Source organism: Dendrobates tinctorius, unplaced genomic scaffold (genome assembly GCF_039654945.1).
Source record: "Dendrobates tinctorius isolate UK_male_01 unplaced genomic scaffold, ASM3965494v1 ptg000020l, whole genome shotgun sequence".
Classification (NCBI taxonomy): Eukaryota; Metazoa; Chordata; class Amphibia; order Anura; family Dendrobatidae; genus Dendrobates; species Dendrobates tinctorius.
In genome coordinates, this window is record NW_027361688.1 from 52,348,950 (window position 1) to 52,375,709 (window position 26,760).

Sequence of the window (26,760 nt, forward strand, 5' to 3'; positions counted from 1 at the left end):
CCGGGCGCGTGGTGAGAGGAGGGAAAGAGTCCGGGGGCAGTCGGAAGGTGAGTATATCACTATTTTTCATTTTAATTCTACTTTTTACCGGTTTATGGTACCCAGGGCCTGGAGGAGACTCTCCTCTCCTCCGGACCCTGGGTACTGGCTAGCGCCGGTCATCTCCCGGCTGTGTTGCCGCTGACCTCCGTGCGGTAGGAGATGACCCGCGGCAAACGTCGGGAGATCTGCAGCGGTGGCGTGCGTTCGAATTCCGCGCCAATTCGCGGCCGGACTGCGCCTGTCGCTGATTGGTTGTGGCCGGGCGCGACCAAATCGGCGACGCGGGATTTCCGTTACAGACAGACAGAATTAGATGATTATATAGTAGATTCTAACTTACTGAGATAATGACTTTTGGGTTTTCATTAGCTGTAAGCCATAATCATCAACAATAACAGAAATAAACACTTGAAAGATCACTATGTTTGTAATGACTATATATTTCAGTTCTTCAATATAAAAAGTGAAACTCATAAATTAACTTTTTGATGACATTCTAATTATTGTGAGAAGCACCTGTAACTGAGATCCTCCCCCCTGTATAGCGCTGTTCATGTGTGGCTTCCTGCTTAAACTCCTATCCTTTGCTCCTTTGTCAGTCTATTTAAATGTTTGTGCGCGAGGCAGCTCCCGATCACTCCTGACTGCCTGAGTGCATCTTCTCCTTCTACTTTGATCAGCTGTCATGTGCCCCTACCAGCCACAAGTGGAACCGCGATCCACCCAAGGCTGTTAACATGTTAAATGCTGCTGTCAGTATCTGGTGGCGGATTTTTATACGGTCGCGTCGAGAGCGCATCAGAAACCCGCACATCGGTGCCCTTGTCACATGATCGCGTGGCGCTGATGGGTTTACATGACAGCCGGGGAGTCTGCAGAAGACCCCCCGTGAAAGTCATTGCTGATCTGCTATGAATGCAGCATCATTGCTGGTTTTCATAGAAGATGATGATTTTTGCTACGCATACTAGGACTGAAGCCCTGCTATGTGTAGCACAAGCGATCAGACGATCGCAGCTTCAAGTCTCCTAAGGAAACTACTGAAGCAAGTAAAAATTAGAAAAAAAAGTTTTTTTAAAAAAAGATTAAAAATTAAATATAAATGTTCAACTCGCCCCCCTTTTGCCCCACTCAAAATAAAACATTAAAAAAGCATCACGTTTCTGGTATCTCTGCGTTAAAAAACGCCCACTCTATCAAAGTGTAAACTAAATTAGACCGATCGGTAAACTGTGTAATGAGAAAAAAAAAGAAAAACAGAATTACGTTTTTTTCAGTCACTCCAACACTGCAATAAAATGCAATAACAGGTGATCAAAACATCGTATTTACCCCAGAATGGTGTAAATAAAAGCGACAGCTCTGCTCCCCCCCAAAAAAAAAACCTATCACCCATTCCCAGATCACAAAAAATGGAGATTACATGGATCTCGAAAAATGGCGCCATTTGTATGTTGGGTTTTTTTTCCAAATTTTTGGATTTTTTTTTTTTTTACCACTTACGGTAAATAAAAAGGAACCTATACATGTTCAGTATCTGCAAACTCATAATGACCTGGAGAATCAAAATGGCAGGTCAGTTTTAGTATATAGTGAACATGGTAAAAAACAAAACACAAAAAACGATTGTGAAGATGAACATTTTTTGCAATTTCACCGCACTTGGAATATTTTTACCATCTTCTAGTACACTGTATGGTAAAATCAATGGGGCTGTTCAAAACTACAACTTGTCCCTGAAAAAGCAAGCCCTCACATGGCCATGAATGAATGAATGAAAGATTAAAAAAAAAGTTATGGCTCTGGGAATAAGGGAAGCAAAAAACGCAGACAAACGGAAAATCCCAAGCTTGTGAAGGGAAGCGTGTAAATATTTTGGAGTGGTCTAGTCAAAGCCCAGACCTTAATCCAATTGAAAAACTGTGGTCAGACTTGAAGATTCACCAGAGGAAACCATCTAACGGTAAGGAGCTGGAGCAGTTTTTTACCTTGAGGAATGGGATGACATCTCAAAGGCAAGATGTGGAAAGCCCATAGAGACTTTTCCAGAGCGAATTGCAGCTGTAATTTCTGCAAAAGGAGGCTCTACAAAGTACTGACTTTAGGGGATGAATAGTTATGCACACTGAAATTTTCAGTTGTAGGCATGTTCATTATATGAACTGATGCAAGCCCTCAAGAAAACAGTGAATTTACAGGGTGTGAGTTAGCAAAGCGTGAAAAATGCCAAGGGGTTCAATACGTTTGCTACACATACGGTAATTTGGTCGGTAGGAATTGACAATCCTGAAAGTTGAGGTATAGAAAACTGAAACTATATGTGGTCTTGAAAGCTAAAAAAAAATCAAATTCATCATGTGTGTCTTTAATTTATCGTCTTATTAACAGTTTTAGATCTAATATTGAATGTTAATGCGAACCTGTCCGCAGGATCTAGCCTTACAAACTGAAGGCACGGCTATAATGATGCTGGGATCCTGATTAATCTGATACCTGATCCGATCAGTGGCTGTTGAATACTCACCTTATGAAATTTTCAGAAATTGACGTCTTATGCGTTTCGGGTTTGGACGTGGGGACAGGGTCTTCTTCTTGTTCTCCACCCCCCACCCCCAGCCTCCTCTGCTTCTTGTACAGGCCAGTGGCCTGCCTACTTTTTAAAATGACGCGCCACCGCCAGCACCATTTTATTGATGTCTTGCGCACAGGATGCTTACTCCCACTGCACATGCTCCGCCCACACAATGATGGCAGCGGCACGGAATTTTAAAAAGGAGGCAGGTTACTGAATAATCAGTGACCTGCACAAGAAGCAGAGGAGGCTAGTGGGGGGGCTGAGAACAAGAAAAAGACTCTACCCCCACGTCCCACTCTGAAGCTCACAATACGTAATTTTCTGACCAATTCATAAGGTGAATATTCAGCAACCATTGATCGGATCCCTTCACATCAGATATTGTAACAATCAGCATAACAGCACCATCATGGCCATGCCTTTAGTTTATAGGGCTAAATCCTGCTGACAGGTTCACTTTACGTTCCAGTCTTCCTTCCCCCCCTAACATCTTGTGGCAGTGGAGAGTCAGGGGGGGGGGGGCTTCCATGCATATCAGATGGTCAGTCTTACCCACCAAAATTACTGGATTTGTCTGCCTTTTTTCTAATGTATATAGGAGCCTTTAGAGTTTATTTATTTATTTTTTTTTTTTTTTAACAGAAATAATTTTTTTTTGCTGTCTCAAATACAGGAAACCTGACATTTTAAGTCATTGGGTCTTTTGGGAATTATTAACGTAACTCACTGATTTCTTCCAGATTATTGTTAGCAAAAAGCAATCTAGATGTGGAAGCAGGTTCTGAGCCGTTGCACTTTCTCTAGATGTAGATCAGGTTTGCAGTTCCCATCCGTTATCATGTTTCTGGCGTGCAGAGCTGATTTTCATCTTGCTGAAATGCGTCCACATAATTTTTGTGGTCACGGGTCAGTCGTGTTCCTGTGTGAACTATGTTACTGGCCGCTAACGCACACATCCCTTTTGGCTGGAACTAATATTTGTTTGAGCATTTCTGACCCTTGTGTCTATTGGCACAGATCGGGCTGGTACCGGAATGTGCGCACGAAGTGCAAGTGCTAAATGTGGCAAGGCAATGCTAAAAAGCAATATGTGCCTGTAAACACCATGGCCAGACACAGGACATTTATCAGCTTGATGTTTTTGTGACCTTCAGGCTTTACAGAGGCTGGCGAGTCAATACCTGAAGAGAGACTGGCATCGCGGAAAGAATGAAACCAGTGAGTGCAGGTAGGTGGGTCCCCATGACTAATGTGTAAAACCGCAGGAAGCCAAATAATGTTCCTTTGGTACCGACGTGATATATTGCCTGTGAAAGTAACTGAACGCTCATCTCTGGGTTCATTTACGACATTCAAGTTTACTCTTGTTTTCCTTAAAGGGATGATCCAGGGCTATTTTTTATTTTTTTTAACTATGGGCCTAAAACTAACAGGCAGGTAGTTGCCACCTACCAGCTTGTCGTGACCAACGCCAATCTCTGCCGGCACGGAGCAGTCACAGACCGCTCCTGCTGCTAATTCAGCGGTTTCCACTGATGACAAGTCATCAGGGCCCCACTCTGCTCTGTTGGTGGGGTTTGACTACCCACATCATGCTAATTGACAGTCGGCTTTACAATCTGTGATTTATTCTCAGGATAGATCTTCAATATGAAATAAATGGGAGTCCAAACCCGGACACCCCAACCCCCTGAAATACACCTCAATCCATCACGTATATCCAGCTGCTGTCAGATCAGTTTTCAGCTGATTGAGAAGATTGTGGGGTGATAGACACCATTGATTTCATACAATAATACTAAAGAGGTCATCACTTATTAAGTCCCAGACAGCCCCCTTAAGTAGCAGTTTCAATTTCCTTTCCAACATAATAATGTCCCAAACCAAGATATTTAAGCACCACCCATGGAAACAGCCCTAAACCGCCTCAGACACCCATTTTCGGGTGGCGCATGTACATTTTTTGCAGTTTGGTTGGTGGAATTATCATTAAAATTGGGACTTTTGGCAAATATATTCCTTTGGATCTCGAGAGCTACTTATACTTTTGTTCTAAATCCTTTTCTCCTACAGGCTTACCCCATGCATTCATGAATCCATTTATCCTTTACAGGCAAGTGCAACATAGAACAGCTGTATACATTGGGTACTTAATGATATCATGGCTGCAAGATATAGCTCTGTCTTACGGATGTCAAATCTTGGATCCTCTAGTACAGGGTTCCCCAACTCCAGTCCTCAAGGCCCACCAACAGGTCATGTTTTCAGGATTTCCTTTGTATTGCACAGGTGATAGAGCAAGTAGGCCATTTGTCTGCCTAGTGATGTGAAGCCAAGTGGTCCTGTAAAAGCAGAGGAAACACTTATACTGAACTTAGATTAAAGAAGTTTTCCAGTACCTAATCCCCGTTCGGGATGCTCGCTTAGAGCTTATCGACATTTTAAAGACTGGATTTCTAATTTTGACCCCTTCTGAGAACCAGAGTAGGGATCGACCACAAGAATCAGCTCCTGCTTTGGAGACGTCATCCAATATGTTCTTCCATGGATATCCTTTGTTTTTCAATGGCAGCTTGGTTATGCTTAATGTTTCTTTTATTGTCGTTAATGACAATGTGAACATGACCGGCATAGATCCACATAAGAGACTGCTGTTAGGAAGGGTTTCCAGGTGTAAGACCATCACTGTCCACCACAAGAATTAGATGAACATCCATCCACCAGCAAAGAAAATCTGCATATAAATTGCATTGTCAAGTCGTACCCATCAGTACGGTGTAGCTGTTTTTTTATGAAATAAGAAGAAACTATCCCTATAATGTGCTCCATTGGTTCCTGTCCCCATCGGAACCCTTTCACCCCATTATGGCTGATTTTACCAGATTATGCTTGGGTAGATCAGTCCGACCCAATGTCAGAACTTTTTGCGAAAACATCTCTTTCCTTGCAATTTAAAAAGAAGTTGTATGGATTTTCACAATATTTTTTCACAATATGTATTTTAATATGCTGATAATAATGGAACCAGTTTTGGATATGGGAAAACCTTTGCTGTTTTCTGTGACCTGCAGGATCACAAAGGCTAAATACAATAAATGGCTGACGCTTACCGATGGATGACCTGCTGCTCCTCCGTCCCGCTGGTCAGGTCCCCTCTTCTCCTTCTTTCAGCATTATCAGTCTGTGACAGCTGCAGTTTTTCAGTTGTCACCACAGTGAGCGATGCGCCAGTGCTGCCATGACAGATTGGCTTTAGCGGTCACTCATTGATGACACTGATAGAGAAAAGGAGACTGGTGGAGGACCTGGCCAGCAGGACAGAGCAGCAGCAGGGCATCAGTAGTTAGTATGTGCTGTTCCTTATTTTTTTTTTTCTCTACAACACACACTCCTATATAAATGGAAAGAAGTCCCTCTACGACAAACCATGTCTTTATGGTGCTCTCTTTCTGGAAGGGGGATTTTGCTGGAATAGGACATGATTTTCCCAAAAATTTTAGACTGTCCATACTCATCAGATCGCTGATGTCCGAATGATGCTTCTCCAGCTCCAACACTTTCATATACAGTCGCACTCCCTCGGTCGAGTGCTCCTATGTTCTCTGTGAGAAAGCTGCCAACAGACATGCTGGCCGGAGGCTTATCTAAGGGAAAACAATATGGTTGGCAGTCTGAAAACAACCCACGATAAATAACGTACTCCTAAAAACCCACTTTATTTACTTCACTGCCTTACACCACTCTGGTCAACACTTGGTATTGTGCTTGGTGATCTTGAGATCTATTTACATTTCTTCCCATTTGGAGGAAGTCAGAGAGGAGTAGCAGTTCTCACTTCTTCCGGATATCAGTTTCATCCTAAGGATGTGTGAGTGAAGTGACCCATTAGCTTATCGCAAGCTCCAGGAGAATGGCACCGACCGCTCGAATTGCACCGCCACTGGAGATTAGTACAGGCTGTTCTTATTTCACTTGGGGGGAGGAGTATAGCAATTGTGAAGAGTTGTTAGAGTTGTGGACAACCCCTTTAAATTTGTTAGAATAATTTTTTAAAGGGAAATTAATTTACACAAAAGGAAATGGGTAAATGTAACATCTGAGTTTTCTGCACTAATTTTATAGGGTCAGAATTTACTTCCTATTTAAATTGTTCTTTTTATGAGGTCCCAGTAAGATTTGGCAGAAGGCTATAATAAAATATTGCGGTAACTAGATGCTTTGTACTTTGGCCGAGAGAGTATTCTGGCAAACAGAGCAGATGACAATCGGCCGTGATAACAGTGACATTTTATATGATGTATAATAAAAAAGTGAAAGCGGACCGAGTTACTAAGTTACTCATTTCAATGAACAATTTTTATGCGGCATTAATTATGATTGTTTCCAGCTTCTGTGCTAGCTTACAATGGAAAGATTATTCTTAAAATTATGCCATTTTTCTGATGGAACCTTAAAAAGAATAGAATTCATCCTGAACTTCATGTTTATTAGATGGGTGATCTGTGAAATTATAGGGCAAACAAAGCAAAGAGCCACAGTGAAGACCAGGTGGACCCGTCTCGCACTGTCATTCGTTAGTAGGCCGGAGACACACTAGCAATTTTAAAATCAGTCCAATTTTTGTTTCTGCAAAGTCGGACGAGTGTCATGCCATTGTCATGCGTTTTTCATGCACGTACAATCCAATTTTTAGCGCCTACTATCCGATTTGCAATGGGATTTTTAACATGAGCTTGTAGATACATCAATTGTCATTTACACATAGTTTTCAAAGGATATATTATTCAAAACACATTTTATATATATATATATATATATATATATATATATATATATATATATATATATATATATATATATATATATGAGAGAATCTGGAAATTCAGCAGTCACGTGTACGGTAAAATCACAGCGGAACCTGACAGCATAGAATAGATGGATTACATACACGCCTCCCGAAGAAGCAGTGCAAAACGCGCGTCGGGGCAGAGGGACTACCCGGATATAGATTCGGCTTATAATTACCAGTAGCAGCTTTTCTCACTTGCAACCTGTAGGCTGCTGAACCTTTTGTTGTCTCATGTACTTTGTTGCATCCCACTTAGCACAGGTTCATACTTTTGACTGTCATTTTACTCAGTCTCTTTCTGTTGTTCGTTATCTTACTTTGCATGATGTTCATATCTTCAGTAGCAGTCTCTCCCACTTGCAGCACGCAGGCTGCTGAACCTTTGGTTGTCTAAACGCAGCATGTACTTGGTTGTAGCCCATTTTAGCACAGGTTCATACTCTGTTGACTGCTACTTTACTCAGCCTTTTTCTACTGGTTATTACCTTACTCTGCATGATTGTCAGGTTATAATCACATTTCTGATCTACAATATTGTTTACATGATTGCACTTTTTAAGGATATTCCTATTGTTGCAGCTTATATATTTCATCTTTATGGGTTGTGTTGTTTTCAAATAGCTCGTGTAACGTGGCGCCCTATGGTATTCAGTCCCTCTTTTCCGTGATCTAGCACCTTTCTTTTTGCACTTTTTTACATTGTTTTATCTGTGTATTAATAAAAAGTGTTTTTATTATGAACTACCTTTGGTTACCACTGTATTAATTTACTTTGGGTGACAAATCTTTTGATTTATTGTTTAAAGGGGGTACATTAACCCAAATACTATGTGATAAATATTTTTGGACATCATTGTGTGATAACATGGATTACATACAGTATATACACATACAATTCATAGATATATAAATGTCAGTGACATATACAATTAGTACAGTGTGTGTGCAGCTTACTATACATGTATTTAATTATTAATTGATTATTTTTCTGAAAAAAATGGCGTGGTCTCCCGTGTAACTTTCATAACAAGCAGATGGCTGGGGGTTGATGTTTATGGCCTGGGAAGAGGATAATGCCCATGGTGTTTCCCAGGCTATAAATATCAGCTCATAGTTGTACACTTAGCCTTTACTGGCTATTAAAATGGGGGACCCCCTGAAAAAATTGACGTAAGGTCCCCATATGATTATTAACCAGCAAAGGCTAGGCAGACTGCTGTGGGCTGATATTAATAGCCTAGGAAGGGGCCATGGACATTGGCTCTCCCCAGGCTAAAAACATCAGCTCTCAGCCACACCAGAAAAGGCGCATCTCTAAGATGCCTCTCTGAAGGCAGCAGAACGGCACTGATTTCATCATTGTGTCTATTACAGGTACAAACTACGCAGTTTTAAAGGGAATCTCTATTTACTTAAGTAGAATTAATCTGTAGGTTATTATCATTCCAACGTTGCCTGGACATTTTACTGAAAGTGCAATGAAGAGAAGAATACTGGAAAGGATAAAAAGCTCAAATAGGGTCTTATCTGGATTAAAAATGTTAAAGGAACATAAACTATGGTGCTCACGTGGTATGGTTGTGTGCACACAACCACGGATAGTTTGAAGCTGCTGCTCACCCACAAGAAAAATCGGAAAACAAAAAAACTGGAAGCAAATGATTGATTTGCTTTGCCTTGGAGAAGAATGAAGAGACGCTGAATCCAAGTGTAAGCAGTTTATTCGTCAATGCATTTCAAAGTTTTCCAAGTTTTTCATCGGGACAAGCCACAATATAGTCACAATTGACATGAGTAGAAATAAATAGACGAGGAGTTCAAGTAAAAGCGGGGTCAAAAAGATCATGTGACCATGATGGAATATTCCTTGGAATTATTCATACGTGTTCTTAACCTTGATTGTATCATCCCCATATGCCAATATTCCACACGACCTGGGACTCATCCGTTTTAACCATTTTTTACCCATTGATGAAAGGATTTCCACACAATAGAAATAAAGTTTATTTTGATGGGGCTTCCTTTTATCCTGAAAAACAAAAAACAATTATTTTCCTTTTTTTTTTTTTTTTTTTTTTTTTTTTTTTTTTTTATATATATCCTCAGATTCATGGCACCGCAATGGACTCGAAAGTGACACCAAGTTATGCTTACTTATTTATGGGGGTGTCTGAGAATATTTATGATACTAATTCTAATATTGTTGTCTACGAACGCTACATCGATGACGTGTTTATCATCTGGGACAATTCTAGTTCTTGGCAGCGCAGATTAACCCATTTGTTTCCAGTTTTTTGATTACTTAAATTTCGGCACCCAGGGAGAAAATGAGCTTTATTTCTCCGGGAGCAGCTGGTTTTCAGTCATAGAGACGTGTTCCCGGAGTGGCTACAGTCACCGCTCAGTATATAGTGAGGTTTCATATCTGCAGCATGTTCATTTATGTGTGGCTTTTCAACTGATTTGATCCATGTCAGTGCTTTGTAGGGAAAGATCTACCACCAAATATGTGTCACAGAATCTGCATGTAAGACATGATTAGATTGTTGCATGGATTTTATCACTGATTCATTAGGGATTTTCCATGTATTTGTGCCCAAGTCTGCCACAGAAATGTTCTGCTACATACGAACACTGTCTTGTGAGAGAGAAGCATATGGTTGAAAATCTTTTTTTTTTTTTTTTTTTTTTCTTGTCTGTATTTCATCCTCGTGCATTTTTTTATATCCCAATAATATCAATTTTTTACATTTACAATTAAAAATATAATACAAATAATATAGTGTAATAGACTTGTTAAAAACTGATATCGTACATATAGTGCCCGTAGGGTATACTTATTTCATATGCATTTTATGTACTTGCGCGTGAGTCTCATCTTTAAAAAAAAAAAAAAATGAATAGAAGAGATGCTGCAAGTGTCCTTGTGAAGAAACCATTTTGCTCACTGCCCAAAAATACGCCTGTCTGAACAAGCCCTTGCAAGCATAATGGTTATATTGGGCCCTCTGACACTAAATGTGCCTCTCCCACACGAGCGCACATTATTTCTATTAGTTAATTATGCTGCATGTTGATCCAAAACATATTTTATGATATTTTTGTTTCACTTTACAATACTTAAATTGACCACACTTGAGATTAATAGACACCCCCCTGTTTTTTTTCCACTTAAAATTTCTGGCGTGTCATGTTTATTTGTATTTAGTCCATGTTTTTGGATGTTAAGCTGAATGGTCTCTTTCATCCCTGTAGGAGCGTGATTTCTGTCTGGAAGACTATGATGGAAGGAACGGCCTTTATAGGACAAACCCGAGTCACAGCTGCAGAGAATTATAGAAACTTGACTACAGAAACTGCGAAAACGGCAAGAATTGCAAAAGAACAACTCTTGAAAAAGGTGAAAAAACAACATAAATGTATAATTAACATCAGAATGTCGTATGTGTAAGCTAGCTGAATCCTAAAGGTTGCGTACACTTTAGCACAGATTTTTATTTTTTTTTAATGTTCTTTTGCTTTCTAAATACAAAGTTCTAAATATTCTTTAAAAATTGCCAACCATCTCGCTGCTGCAGGGTCTGTAAGTTCCTTATCTAGCTGGGCACTATCCAAAAATGTTACAAATCCGTCAGAGCTTCCTGCACAGTTCTGACTGCTCTCTCTGCTCCCCGCTCTCTTCTCTCAGTGGCATTAATGGATTGTCCAGGACTTTAACATTGATGGCCTCTCCTTGACCATCAATGTCTGATCAGTTGGGCGGGCAAACTGCTCAGTTACAGAGCTGCACAGCTGTATAGCTGCACAACTGCATAGCGGCTGGGTACCGCATAGCAGCCCCCTATTTCAATAAATAGAGGTTGCATGTGCAGTACCCAGCTGCTGCCCCTATTCCATCGTCAGAGTTGTGCTGTGCAGCTCTGTAATTGAGCAGTTCCCAGCCGATCGGTTGTTGCACCCCCACTGATCAGACATTGATGACCTATCCTAAGCATAGGTCATCAATCTTAAAGACCCGGAAAACCCTTTTAAAGAAGTAAAAGCACTAAAAGTCAAGCAAAAACCAAAAAAGAAGGAAAAAGGTCTGCAAGACTAATACAAAATGGTAAGCTGTATTCATTTATGTAATCTATAAAACATGATTAAAAACCCAACACATATAGTGACAAGATATGTGGTTGAGCCACATAAGACCAAGCCATCAAGTTACAAAAAGAGTCTAATTTATTGACCTGTATATAAGATGAATTAGCGGGCTACAGTACATGAGTAATGGTATGAAATTCTACTACGCTCACGGAAATATCCTATTAAGATTTGGATTTTATTGAGAAGTCATACAATGAACCAGAGGACACAGTACGTGATTTAAAGGGAATCTTTCAATATGATTGCACCCCCTAAACTATTTACATGACATAGACAAGTCCAGCAATGTCTTTACATGGCCAGTCCGTTTTGTCAGGGATGGTCCAAATTAGCAATAGCAACAGGGAGGTAGTTGTACATAGATCTCCACGACATAGAGTGTGGAGAAAGTATCTACAGTCTTAGGGAGGGCATATATATATCAGCCTATAGAAAAGGAGGAAATCGCATGAAGAGGAAAAAAGTACAGGTTGGAAGTAGTGCTGAAATATGAGCTAATGAAGACAGCAGCAAACTGGATATACACAGAGCTCACGTCCAGCCTATATTACTGGGAAAGACACTCCCAGAAGAAGCAATTCTGAAACTTATATCTGGCTTCAAATTGCATATTGGGGTGTCTGAAAGTCAATTTTCAGTCCTTCATTAATCCAAGAAACTTAGTGCAGTTGTATTAAGTGAAGTAAACACGAGCATATTTAAAATTAGTTTTTCTATAGCCGATAATGCCTAATAAATAGGGAATTTCTAATGTATTCAACCATTGGATCAAGTAGGAGGAATTTTAGAAAATTATGAATACATTCACCTTACCGCTGATTGGCTGCAGCGGTCACTTAAATAGCGGGGGGACAAAATGGTAGCAGGATAAGACTGGAAGTGCTAGGACGGCATCCGATTTATCGGGTAATGATTGGGTCTTTTTTATGCACTTCCCCTTGAGATAAGTGTAGGTGCGGCATACAGCTCTGGAGTTTGTGCCGGTTTCTCCAAAGGGCACGCAGAGCTTTAGAGAAGAGTAAATGCGCCGTATCGTTTTTCACAAGAAACCATTCCCTTGTGTCTTCGCAGAGCATAGAGCAGCTCTTAAAGGTTCAGAATGAATTACTAGACACTGTGAAAGATGTCAGCAAAACCAAAAAGCGTTACGTCCAGATGGAACGTGTCAGCGAAGTGGCGAAAGAGAAGGCTGCTGACGCTGAAGCCAGGTGAGCAACTTTTCCTCTGGAGCCAACGGACAAGGCAAACCTATCCGCAGCCTTTACAGTGTAACCATCGTGTACTATAAGAAGTTAAAAGAACACGTGAAAATAGGAAAATTTGCAATATATCTAATTACAGAAATCTGCTTTACTTTTCTTTCCTCTTGGATTGACTGTTCATTCTCACCATTCTCAATGTCCAGATAAAATCTGTCTTTGTTGAATACAGACTTTCCTACTAGTGAGATAGGAGATGACTGTTTGTGCTCATAAAGTTCGATGGAGAACATGCTTTAGAACGCTTGTGTCTGGCTCCTCCCCCTCCATAGAATTTTAAAGGCACCAACTGCCATCTCCTTTCTCAGAAATATTCATATCTGTCTTCACTCAATACAGATTTTTCTTATAAATTGAGAGTGAACGTTAAATCCAGCAGTTTAAAGAAGCCGGTTTCTCAGATGAGATGTATTCTGAAATTGCTTCTTTTCATGTGTACTATTGAGTAACGAAATAAAAATGAAAACTCTGGTTACTCTGTAAAGTTTTGTATTTTTTTTTTTCATCTTTTTATTCCATAAATCTTTATTATAAGAATTACAGCCCAGTAAACGTTTCATTGCTGGCGCTGAGGATGCCAGTGCGAGGCTTATAAAGCAGTAGATTATTACAGTGACCTCACACGTGGCAAGATCTGTTCCCTCTAGAGAATAATAATAAAAGATCTATTCAGGTTTTATGTATTTTTGTACATCCTGATCCGCATCCGAGTACAAGTGTCAGATGACATCGAGCCTGTGGAACTTGCATCCTCCCCTGTAAACAGTACATGGTGTTAAGGAAGGGATCTTTAATTACCTTCCTTCCATTACTGGGTTCACAATAAGCAAAGGTTTTTCCCAGGGGCACATCCTATGGTTGTCTATAGCAGCACTGCCCTAATCCTGGGTGTGAGACACCACATGCCCATACTGGGTCGGCCTGGGGTGCCAAGGGCCTTCCTGTAGTATTGGCTCTGGGGGGACAGTATTCAACCACATCCATTACCCTGATAACACCTTTACCTCTGCTTCTAATACTCTGGGTGCTTTGTAACATGAATGATGAGATGCTATCTATACACAGTGCATTCATTATATTGTGCCAGCTATTGCTCATTTAGGAGGGCGGGGATCCTTCTCCTGCACAGGAGCCCACTGGGGGATTCACCTATGGGCTAGTCCAAGCCTGTGACTCTGGGGACGTGTATATTGAAGGTGTGACATTGCTGGTGTCAGAAAAGATCATGTTCACAAGCCCCAAGGCATGATTTTCCTCCCCCCCCCCCCCCCCCCCAAAAAAAAAAAAAAGACGTAACACAGCGATGACTCTTCGTCCAGATAATGTAGTATATATTACATGCAGTCCTATGTAACACCACAAATAACACCGTGTTGGCTCTCTGAGTACAGATAAAGTACCGTAGTAGGTGATACTGCAGTCCTATGTAACACCACAAATAATACAGGGATAACTCTGAGTACAAATGATGTAGATTTTACCTGCAGTCCTATGTAACACCACAGATTACATATTGATAACTCTGCTAGTATAGGTAATCTAGTAAATGATACTGCAGTCCTATGTAACACCACACCTCCCTGTGTAATGGGATCAGGCTCAACAGATCGCCTAGAAGACTGGGCCGTATGGATGGGTGGGCGTTCGCTGTAGCATCAATGACCTCCTGTGCAGGAGCTAAGCAGCACCCTCATACATTGCCAGCACAGCTAGGGTGGCTGACCGCGCCGTCACGTGTAAGCACAGTGCCGGCAGCCATTGTGCAGGGGCATGAGGGCATCGCCCAGAGAGTGCGGACTACAAGGTTGGGGATTATGCTTACTCCCCTTCCTGTGGGAGCTACTGTGCGGACTCCTCCCGAAACAATGGTCACTGATTCTTCCCGCTAGGCCGAAAGTCTTCCTTAGTCTTACCAAAGCACGTTGGGCCTCGTTCTCTTCAATTGGCCGTCTTCTCGCACCAGCGACACGCAGCATCGGGGCTTTTCAGAGTCCTGATCACCTCCTCTTACAGCTATCCACAAGCCTAAAAAAAAGTACAAATGGGCAGCTGTGTCTATAGCAGCGACTGAAGAAAGTTATGGGGCTCCTGCGCTATTAAAAAAAAAAAAGTGCATAAAATTCTTTATGTATTTGAACTTTCATTTTTAGCTTGGTTCATGTCCAGTTGCGGCTTCCATAGTATGAGCAGATATCTGATGGCTGGAAGCAGATGTTTACTCGCTGTACGGGTGGGTGTCGCAGATTGCTTAATGTCTGCTTAGCTGGATCAAAGCCAAGTCCTGGGCTATAGCCTGATATTTGTGGCCCATGATTTGTACTTGTAGTGGTCCTTAGTCATAAGAGGTGCACCCCCAATGTTTGGTGTGGGGGCCATTATTACTACTTTTTGTAAATAAATGAAGTGGTGGATGGGATCTGTTTGCGGATGACATTGAGCTGCTATACGCGCGGTAATGGTCTATGGACGATGCCCCGTTCACCCTGTTTGTGTGGGCATTCAATATATGGGTATAATTGGTTGGGTCACTACTGGAGAACTGGGTGTACTCAAGGATCATAGACTAACAGTCTCCCATGTCAGTCTGACACTTTTAAAGGGAATTTACCACCAGGCTTGCTACCTCATCGGAGTTCGGCATAATGAATCATAGAATTATAGAATCGTAGAGTTGGAAGGGACCTCCTGGGCCATCTGGTCCAACCCCCTGCTCAAGGCAGGATTCGCTAAATCATCCCAGTCAGATGTCTGTCCAGCCTCTGTTTGAAGACTTCCATTGAAGGAGAACTCACCACTTCTCGTGGCAGCCTGTTCCACTCATTGATCACTCTAACTGTCAAAAAGTTTTTTCTAATATCTAATCTGTGTCTCCTCCCATTCAGTTTCATCCCATTGCTTCTAGTCTTTCCTTGTGCAGGAAAATGTAGGAATGTAGACCTTGATTCCATCTATGTAGTTTACTCTGTGCTGAGTTCTTAAATGTAGAATGCAGCAGAGCTGATAAAGCTGCCCCTGCCCACACCAGGCTCTGTATGTACATTGTCTATGAACAGTGAGCTGCTTAGCAGAGGAGGGGTGGAGTCGGCCAACCTGACAGGAGGCAGCTAGTCCCTGCAGTGATAATGTCCTAGTGGTAAAACCTTCATTGTAAGCAATCTGCACACAGCTTAATAAGTGACACATCTCTGAAATTCATGCCTCAGCCCCCCAACTTCTGCTGTCTTCAGATTACATGGCGAAAACCTTCTGACAGATTCCCTTTAAGGCAGGATACTGCGAGAGGAATACATTTTGGGTGACGTATTCTTGGTTGAATGTTGACCCAGTCTAAAATAGGATAGCCAGCGAATGATCCAATTTTGGGGTAAAGTTTCTCGGGCTTTGTAGCATTCTCTTTCTCCTATTGATACTTGCTCTCTCTCCTTGCTCGCATACACTGCAGCCTATAAATGCTTGGTTACTGTCGCCCACCTGTTCCCCCCCCCCCCCCCCACTGATGACCATTACCCGACCCCATTTCTTTTCGTCTGCTCACAAGGATGAGGAAGAGTCTGGATTGGATGGAGGTCCGGGATGCTACCTGTCCATGACTGCTGCGCTACACCCTGTGTCTCTCCAGCTGTGGCTGGCACTGGAGACCCCAGCCCTACCATGAAAGTTTCTTAATATTTCTTGACCTTTTAATAAAAACTGTATGTTGTCATTACACTTAAAGCTGACGCGTCACATACAAACTGCGCACGTTATTAACTAGATCTCATAGACCTGATGAGGCTTGTTCACCTACTTTGATAATTCATGTCAGAATGACTGTATAAGGCTAGTTTCACATTTGCGCTTTTGAGCGCAGCGATGGCCTGCGCACGGCCGCCACTAAGCCCCGCCCCATGTCGCGCCTCCGCTGGTAGCTCCGCCTACCGGCGCATGACGCTGCATGCGTCCTGCCTCCCCTATCTTTATCACTGGGGGCGCAGGCCGTGTGCAGTATGCGTTTGGCGGCGCATGCGTCCTTTTCACGGTGCGCCGACCAGCGCCAAACGCAACCTGCTGCAGTTTGGTTGCGCTCGGCGCACTGTGAAAAGGACGCATGCGCCGCCAAACGCATACTGCGCACGGCCTGCGCCCCCAGTGATAAAGATAGGGGACGCATGCAGCGTCATGCGCTGGTAGGCGGAGCTACCGGCGGAGGCGCGGCAGGGGGCGGGGCTTAGCGGCGGCCGTGCGCAGGCCGTCACTGCGCTCAAAAGCGCAAATGTGAAACTAGCTTAATACTTAAAGTTTCTCTGCCTCCTTTGCAAAAGGATTAAGATGCAGACCACCACTGATCTGCAGGCAGTTAAAGTGCTTGAAAAAAACATGGGGAAAGTGTAGTTACACTTTAAAGACAAGCTGCCATCAGATTTTTGCTTTGTAATCTGGGAGCAGCAAGGTGTAGGGGCTGAGACCCTGATTCCAGTGATGTGCTACTCGCTGGTCTGCATTCTGTCATTTTTATGCAATCACTGTTTCCTCTGCTGCAGATCTAGCAGAGCTCTAACACTGTCCTCTGTATAACCCCGCCCACACCACTGATTGGCAGCTTTCTTTATACACTGTGCATAGGCAGAAAGCTGCTAATAAATGATGTGGGCGGGGTTACCCACAGCAGTTGACCTGGAGGCATGAGACACCTAGTCCTTTAGTGATAGTCTCATAATAACACTGATTTTATGGAAGCGGCAGCACACAGCCTAAAAACAAGCACATCGCTGTTATCAGGGTCTCTTACCATTGTGTAGACTATAGGCAACTGGGCTTGGTCCTCAACTCTTCTCTGTGGGAGTCTACTTGAAGACCATGTTCTGTTGGCTATCAAGACTAGACTTCTGTACAGGAAAGAGAGGGCCATATTTTAGGATTGAGAGTTGCAGGAACAAAAGAAAATCCCAAATGACAGGGTCTCTTTAATGTTAGCTACCTGAATATTGGGAAATGATAGTGGAGGTTCATGTTTTTGAGTGTTGTAGTTGTTGTTCTGTAGGTGATCCGGGCTCATGTGTGTTACTCTCACCAGGTTAAAGAAGAGTCACCAAGGTATCTTCCACTCCAAAGCCAGCCTGCAGAAGCTCAGTGCCAAGGTACGAAGAATACGAAGATCTTGGAATAGTTTCCTGGCAGGAGAGAAGGGTTTAATACATCAGGTTTACTTGTCAGAACACCATTATTCTAAAGACCCGAGAAAAGTAGAGACAAATTAAAGCCAGGATTGGAGCCAGCAGCCGGGGAGCCAGCAGATAAAGCAGCCAGCCATTGCCTTCTTCAGGTGGAGACTGGCTACCGGTAGTGAGCGCTTTCCTGTGCAGATTTCCCTTGTAATCTAAAGTTTCTTTATTTTGTAGTTTTCCTAGTTTGCCAGATATTTTCTTACCTCCAGTATCGGACCCTTTTCTTGCCATGATTGACGGTACAAGCGTCAATGATTGGTGTTACTGCCTTGTGGCAATTAGATTTTAGCAGTGTTAGGAGCAACAATTTGCACAGAATTTTCATGTTCTAGGTGAATATTCTCTGGGGATATTCTGGTTTCCTTCTACGCTACAAAGATATACGGATAGGATATAAAGTGCCCGTCTGAGTTTATTTTGGTGAGAGAAATATTTACAATATTATAATAATAATAATGTACGATACCATTTATAGTCCTGACATAATGCAAACTTGACGGCAGGAATAATTTGTGGATGCCTCCCGCGCTGCCGTGTATGGAAGACGTCAGTTCTCACCAATTTATTCAAACGTGGGTTTTATTTTAAAAATAAAAGATAAAAACCACATGTTTGAATAAATCGCTGAGAATTGATGACATCCATACCCGGCAGCGCGAGAGCCATCCACAAATTATCCCTATCTTCATACTTGTCGGTTTGACAACCAGAGGATCCGCAGCAGCTGTACAGATGATTTACGCCTTCTAAGTCATAAATCAGGTTAGTACAGTCTGATAAATAGCGATTGTGTGTGAGATAAGACCCTATTTGCACTACTTTCTCCCTAGTATTTTATATTCTAAACTTCTCACAATGAGCATTGCACTTTGTAATGCAGCCTATTTTTATTATTTTACTAGCCTACATATCGCCATTACTTCCAAAAGCGCTTTACAGACATTATCACTGTCCCCATTGGGGCTCACAATCTTAATTCTTGATCAGTATGCCTTTAGAGTGTGGGAGAAAACCGGAGAACCTGGAGGAAACCCATGTAAAGAGGGGGAGAACAAACTCCTTGCAGATGTTGTCCTTTGTGGGATATGAACCCATCACCCCAGTGCGGCACTGCTACAGTGCTAACCACTGAGCCACTTTACTGACCCTATTAAGCTTTTTTTTTTTGCCCCAGTCCAATTTCATGTACAGTGAATGATGTGCAAAGCTGCGTTAGGCTATTTTCACACTAGCGTATGGAGGAGCTGAGGGATGCGGACTTCCTCCGTGAAGCTCTGCCCCCTACCGCACCTCCTCCGTTCAGCTCCGCCAATGTCTGCATGCGGCCTGCGTACCCTATCTTTAGCATTGGGTGTGCAGGTTGATGACTCCGCATGCGTCGTTTTGACGGTGCGGCGACCAGCACCGAACACAACGTGCTGGATTTTGTTGCAGTCGCCGCACCGTCAAAACGACGCATGCATAAGCATACATCGGCATGGCCTGGTGCCCAATGCTAAAGATAGGGTATGCAGGCTGCATGCCGACTTAGGAGGAGCTGAACGGATGAGACGTGGCAGGGGACGGAGCATCACGGAGGAAGTCCGCAGCTCCTCCATATGCTAGTGTGAAACTAGCCTAAGGCTAGTTTCACACTAGCGTTCTTGGGCGCAGCACACGGCCGCTGCTAAGCCCCACCCCCGGCCGTGCCCCCTCCGGTCAGTTCCTCCTCTAATCTCATGAGGCTGCATGCGATCAGCGTATCCTATATTTATCGTTGGATACGCTGATCGTGCGCTGGTCTGAATTTGCTGGCGCTGCGCCCTTTTGGCACAAAAACGTGCTGTGTTGCATTTTTGTGCTCTGGGCGCAGCGCCAGCAAAATCAGACCAGCGCACGATCAGCGTATCCAACGCTAAATATAGGATACGCTGATCGTATGCAGCCTCATGCGATCAGAGGAGGAAATGACCGGAGGGGGCGCGGCCGGGGCTTAGTCGCGGCCGTGCGCTGCGCCCAAGAACGCTAGTGTGAAACTAGCCTTAGACATTATCTAGTGTGCAAATTTCCTCTTCAGAGAGGAAGAGGGTTCAAACTTTAGCGCCACATATTACAAGTAGCAATCCTAGAGGTCAATATCGACCCTGTAACAAGGTAAGATAAAAGCCAAACCAGAATCTCAGTTTGCAGACACATGTTTCGGGGTGTTGCTCCTCGTCAGTGCAAAGCATGAGATCTGATTTGGCTGTATGTAGTAAATGGAACGTAGTAGGAGGAATCCAACTCAATGGTACAAAGTCTTCAGTTTTATTTGTATGTGATCAAAGCATCTTCGCATACATGATTAGTCCGTAGATGAAAACATCAACTCGTTTCAGGTGCACGCCGCACTCTTGATGTAGCTTCGGAGGGACTAGGTAACTGTGATGGGATGGCTTTTTCTTCTTTTCCCAATTATCTAGTAAAGCCAAATTTTTCTGTCTTTTAACAGAAGTTTTGGCTTTTATTATTATTATTTTTTTTTTCAATTTAACAATTTCGTGGAGAAGGTAAAACTTCAAAGCAACACAATTTGCAGTAAAAAAAAAAAAAAAATATGGAATATTAGAGATGGGGAATTTCTAAAGTGGAGCCAGAGTCGTGTGAACGTTCCAACTTAGTCTTAGTTCTCTATTGGGAATCTCTCAGTGTAAAGAAAAAGGGAAAGAATCATTTAATTTCAAAAATGAAAATCAGACATGTCTCCATTTTTTTGTTTTTCTGCAGACAATCTATCCCAAAAAAAAGAAAATGATGCGATGATGCAAATAGAATATAATGGGTACATGTTCTATCTGGGGAAAACACGGAGAGAACATGTACATATAACACGGGCATCTGAATGGGGATGACTCTCGGGTGAGCCACACTGACAGGCTAGCCATACCCATTAGATGGCTGACGGCCGAGCAATGCTTAGAACAATTATTTGGCCAACAGCCATCTCAGCTGACTCTCCCATACACAGGAGCGTTCATTTGGCTGAGCACTCCTGTGTTCTTTATGAGAAAGCAACCAACTGACATGTTGCCCCGGCGGCTTATCGCCAGGAGGAAAATGTGATGGGATTTCGGGAATTTGTCATGTGCGAGCGACACCTCTCCCAACCATCAGTTGGCTGGTGCACCCTTACACAATTTACTGTAGGCTGAACCCTTCGATATTGGTGGGTTCAGTCGACAATATTAGTCTGTGTATGGGGGCCTTAACCTGGGTCTTCATGCAAGGTGCGTGATCGGATGGTGTTTCCAGAGCTCACCTGAACCCTCTACAGCAGGGGTGGGCAATTAATTTTCCCGAGGGGCCACATGGGAGACCATGACTGTTGTGGAGGGCCAAACCAATAGCATGAAATTAATTTTACCAAGTATTAATACTAATTGTATCACTTAATATTGAGCAGAATTAAGTATCCTGACACCCCCTTATATATATTTAAACCCCCCACAGCCCCTTATATGCGGCATGAGCCTCACACAGTCTACTACATATGCGGCATGAGCCTCACACAGTCTACTACATATGCGGCATGAGCCCCACACAGCCTCCCTATATATGGCATGAGCCCCACACAGCCTCCCTATATACGGAATGAGCCCCACACAGCCTCCCTATATACGGCGTGAGCCCCACACAGCCTCCCTATATATGGAGTGAGCCCCACACAGCCTCCCTGTATACGGAATGAGCCCCACACAGCCTCCCTATATACGGAATGAGCCCCACACAGCCTCCCTATATATGGAGTGAGCCTCCCTATATACGGAATGAGCCCCACACAGCCTCCCTATATATGGAGTGAGCCTCCCTATATACGGAATGAGCCCCACACAGCCTCCCTATATATGGAGTGAGCCCCACACAGCCTCCCTATTTACGGCGTGAGCCCCACACAGCCTCCCTGTATACGGCGTGAGCCCCACACAGCCTCCCTGTATACGGCGTGAGCCCCACACAGCCTCCCTGTATACGGCGTGAGCCCCACACAGCCTCCCTGTATACGGCGTGAGCCCCACACAGCCTCCCTGTATACGGCGTGAGCCCCACACAGCCTCCCTGTATACGGCGTGAGCCCCACACAGCCTCCCTGTATACGGCGTGAGCCCCACACAGCCTCCCTGTATACGGCGTGAGCCCCACACAGCCTCCCTGTATACGGCGTGAGCCCCACACAGCCTCCCTGTATACGGCGTGAGCCCCACACAGCCTCCCTGTATACGGCGTGAGCCCCACACAGCCTCCCTGTATACGGCGTGAGCCCCACACAGCCTCCCTGTATACGGCGTGAGCCCCACACAGCCTCCCTGTATACGGCGTGAGCCCCACACAGCCTCCCTGTATACGGCGTGAGCCCCACACAGCCTCCCTGTATACGGCGTGAGCCCCACACAGCCTCCCTGTATACGGCGTGAGCCCCACACAGCCTCCCTGTATACGGCGTGAGCCCCACACAGCCTCCCTGTATACGGCGTGAGCCCCACACAGCCTCCCTGTATACGGCGTGAGCCCCACACAGCCTCCCTGTATACGGCGTGAGCCCCACACAGCCTCCCTGTATACGGCGTGAGCCCCACACAGCCTCCCTGTATACGGCGTGAGCCCCACACAGCCTCCCTGTATACGGCGTGAGCCCCACACAGCCTCCCTGTATACGGCGTGAGCCCCACACAGCCTCCCTGTATACGGCGTGAGCCCCACACAGCCTCCCTGTATACGGCGTGAGCCCCACACAGCCTCCCTGTATACGGCGTGAGCCCCACACAGCCTCCCTGTATACGGCGTGAGCCCCACACAGCCTCCCTGTATACGGCGTGAGCCCCACACAGCCTCCCTGTATACGGCGTGAGCCCCACACAGCCTCCCTGTATACGGCGTGAGCCCCACACAGCCTCCCTGTATACGGCGTGAGCCCCACACAGCCTCCCTGTATACGGCGTGAGCCCCACACAGCCTCCCTGTATACGGCGTGAGCCCCACACAGCCTCCCTGTATACGGCGTGAGCCCCACACAGCCTCCCTGTATACGGCGTGAGCCCCACACAGCCTCCCTGTATACGGCGTGAGCCCCACACAGCCTCCCTGTATACGGCGTGAGCCCCACACAGCCTCCCTGTATACGGCGTGAGCCCCACACAGCCTCCCTGTATACGGCGTGAGCCCCACACAGCCTCCCTGTATACGGCGTGAGCCCCACACAGCCTCCCTGTATACGGCGTGAGCCCCACACAGCCTCCCTGTATACGGCGTGAGCCCCACACAGCCTCCCTGTATACGGCGTGAGCCCCACACAGCCTCCCTGTATACGGCGTGAGCCCCACACAGCCTCCCTGTATACGGCGTGAGCCCCACACAGCCTCCCTGTATACGGCGTGAGCCCCACACAGCCTCCCTGTATACGGCGTGAGCCCCACACAGCCTCCCTGTATACGGCGTGAGCCCCACACAGCCTCCCTGTATACGGCGTGAGCCCCACACAGCCTCCCTGTATACGGCGTGAGCCCCACACAGCCTCCCTGTATACGGCGTGAGCCCCACACAGCCTCTCGTATACTGAATGAGGCCCCACACAGCCTCCCCATATATTGCATGAGCCCTATTCGGCTTTTCTATATACTGCATGAGCCCCACACAGCCTTCCCATAGCCTCCCCATGTGCTGCATGTCATCCCCATAGAATCCCCATGTTCACCCCTATAGAATCCCCATGTTCACCCCCATATTCATACACATGGAAAAAAATAACATACCTCGGCCCCGTTCCCAGGCTCCCTGCTTCTGCCTCTGCCTCCGGTGTGCTGACTCTCCGGAGGTACCCAGCTGACAAGATGAAATGACGTCATTGCGTCAGCTGTTTCATACGCTGATTGGTGGAGGTAGTGGCCGGAGGCCCCTCCTCCACCAATGCTGACTGCAGGAGACAGCGAGCGGGTGGTCACGGTGAAGCCCGCAGACCTCAGGTTTCCAGCCCCACGGCTGTCTCGGTCCGAGGGCCGGACTGAGACAACCAGAGGGCCAGACGTGGCCTGCGGGCCGCACTTTGCCAAGGTCTGCTCTACAGGATCCTCAAGGATCTGGTGGATCTATGCATTACTTGAAGAGACAACTTACTGTAATTTCCATGTCCAGTGGTGGCACTGCAGGGAAATGAAATACTTGCTGTCAGGTTCTTAATCACTGGTCGCAGCTGATGGTCAGGGTCCCAGCAGGACCTCCTGAGGTTTTTTATGGACTAATCTAATAAAACTGGGTTGTCCATCACATGCCACATCTTGGCCTTTTTATGCTACTCTAACATGTATTTATCATAGGTTTATGTCATTTTTTATGCATTGATTTGTTTTCCTTAGTTTTCATCACAGTTGTCAGACTGCACACAGCAGTTGGCGGAGGCTCTGAACGAATACCTTTTTGCACTGACTGCTGCAAATGCCCATCTTGATCTTTACTACCTGTCCCACCTGCCTGACATCATGAAGGTTGGTAATGTTAAATATGTCTTTATTCTATATCTTGTTATGCTTTGATTTAGAAACAATCCTGTGCAAAACTTGTAGGCAGGTGTGAAAAAAATCCTGCAAAGTGGAAGGATTTCAAGAATGGAAGTTTATGCATTTTCTTAATTGGTCAAAATAAACTATAAAGTGAACAAACAAAAGAGAACCTAAATCAAATCAATATTTGGTGTCACCACCTTGTGCCTTCAAAACTGCATCAAAGCATCAATTTTTCTAGGTACACTGCATTCAGACATCTTGGAGAACTGTTATGTCAAAAGTTGTCCAATTATCACCTCATGGCACTTCCAAATACATTTACAATACATAGCATGGCCATATATACCACTGCTAAAAGAAGAGAACCATATCTATAAAATACTTATTTTTTATTTCTTCCATTTAAATTTATCCATAAAATGCCACATTAATATGATCACAACAATTATACCCCAAAAATAGGGGGGCACACCACTGATATAATGTTAATGAAATTAATCAGTAATTATCCATATATGAAGATACAAACCTATAGGCTTATACATAGAACATATAATTTTACACTTTTTTAATTATAATTCTATGCGGATAAATGGAAATTTATATAATAAAAAGTGCCAAAGGCATCTCATTAAAAACCATACATCATCCCCCATATCACTTCATATATTAATCATTCTAGTGCAAAAACTAACGTATAGCCCAATTACAAGGATTGTGTATGCATAAGGTCCTTCATAAGATAACATATACAAATTGCCAGCATATTACTTACTGGATTAACCTCAGATAAGATGTAAACGGTGGCGGTGCTCCCCTGCGCCCCGACGCGCGTGTCGCCCGCTAGCTTCTTCCGGGGGCGAAACAATCCTTGTAATTGGGCTATACGTTAGTTTTTGCACTAAAATGATTAATATATGAAGTGATATGGGGATGATGTATGGAATTTAATGATATAAATTGCCATTTATCCGCATAGAATTATAATTAAAAAAGTGTAAAATTTATATGTTCTATGTATAAGCCTATAGGTTTGTATCTTTATATATGGATAATTACTGATTAATTTCATTAACATTATATCAGTGGTGTGCCCCCCTATTTTGGGGGTGTAATTGTTGTGATCATATTAATGTGGCATTTTATGGATAATTTTAAATGGAATAAATAAAAAATAAGTGCGCTATATATATGGTTCTCTTCTTCTAGTAGTGGTATATATAGCCATGCTATGTATTGTATATCTTGGAGAACTGACCCCAGATCTTCTGAGACCGGATGATGTTGAGTTCAGGGCTCTGTGTGGGCATAACAACAGAAATCTATTCAATTTCAACTGCAACTTAACCCTATATATGTAGGTGATGTAATTAGAGATGGGCGAATCCAAACAGTAAATTTCAGTGTTTGTACCGAACACCTACTGTTCGGGCATGGACGCCGAACACGGACTTCACCAGGAAGTCCATGTTACTGTTCGGGTTCGGCCCCTCGAATACCAGGTGTTTGTCGTGCTGTCATGTGCATGACAGTGCAGCAAATACTGCTTCTGATCGGCGGTAAAATCATCCCCGCAGGTCAGAGCCGCGGTTCCCACATTGTCAATTGTCAGCGTAAGTGCGCAGCTGTGATCAGAGGTAAAAAGTTTACCTCCGGTTACGGCTGTCAGCTGACGGGACTACAGCTCCCAACAGCCGATGCCTGGTGCCCCTAATAACAGCGAGAGCAGGTGGCGGCTGCTGAGTATTCATCAGCTGGCGCCTGCACTGTAAATAATTATTAAAAGAAAAATTGTGGGTTGCCTGTATTTTTGATAACCGGCTAGACAGACCTCACAGCTGGGTGCTGCAACCCTCAGCTGTCATCATTAGCAAGGTTGGTTATCAAGAATAGAGGGATCCCAGCGCTGTTGTTAAAATTTTTGACAACCAGCCTTGCTAAAGCAGGCGACAGGGGGCCTGTATTCTCAGGCTGGTAAGGGGCCATGGATATTCCCCCACACCCCAGCCTAAAAATAGCCCGCAGCCACTCAGAAAAGGTGCATCTATTAGATGTGCCAATTCTGGTGCTTTGCCCGGCTCTTCCCACTTGTCCTGTAGCTACCATCCAGGCTGAGAACCACTGATGAATGAGGTGTTACTGCTGGTCGCTGAGGCTGTGCTCCCAGCAG

General features: G+C 44.3%; 1 protein-coding gene across 3 annotated transcripts in view; it reads left to right on the top strand.

The window, feature by feature from the left end:
• FCHSD1 (FCH and double SH3 domains 1) overlaps positions 1 to 26,760 on the top strand; it is a 145,768-nt gene that overhangs the window by 52,541 nt on the left and 66,467 nt on the right. For 2 of the 3 annotated variants that reach the window (XM_073568039.1, XM_073568040.1), the window contains 5 exons: positions 3,772 to 3,845; positions 10,722 to 10,866; positions 12,687 to 12,823; positions 17,928 to 17,991; positions 24,444 to 24,572. In XM_073568039.1, the coding sequence (XP_073424140.1) occupies positions 3,772 to 3,845; positions 10,722 to 10,866; positions 12,687 to 12,823; positions 17,928 to 17,991; positions 24,444 to 24,572 (549 nt within the window). The remainder of the gene's footprint in view (positions 1 to 3,771; positions 3,846 to 10,721; positions 10,867 to 12,686; positions 12,824 to 17,927; positions 17,992 to 24,443; positions 24,573 to 26,760) is intronic. The other variant, XM_073568041.1, reaches the window with a different exon arrangement.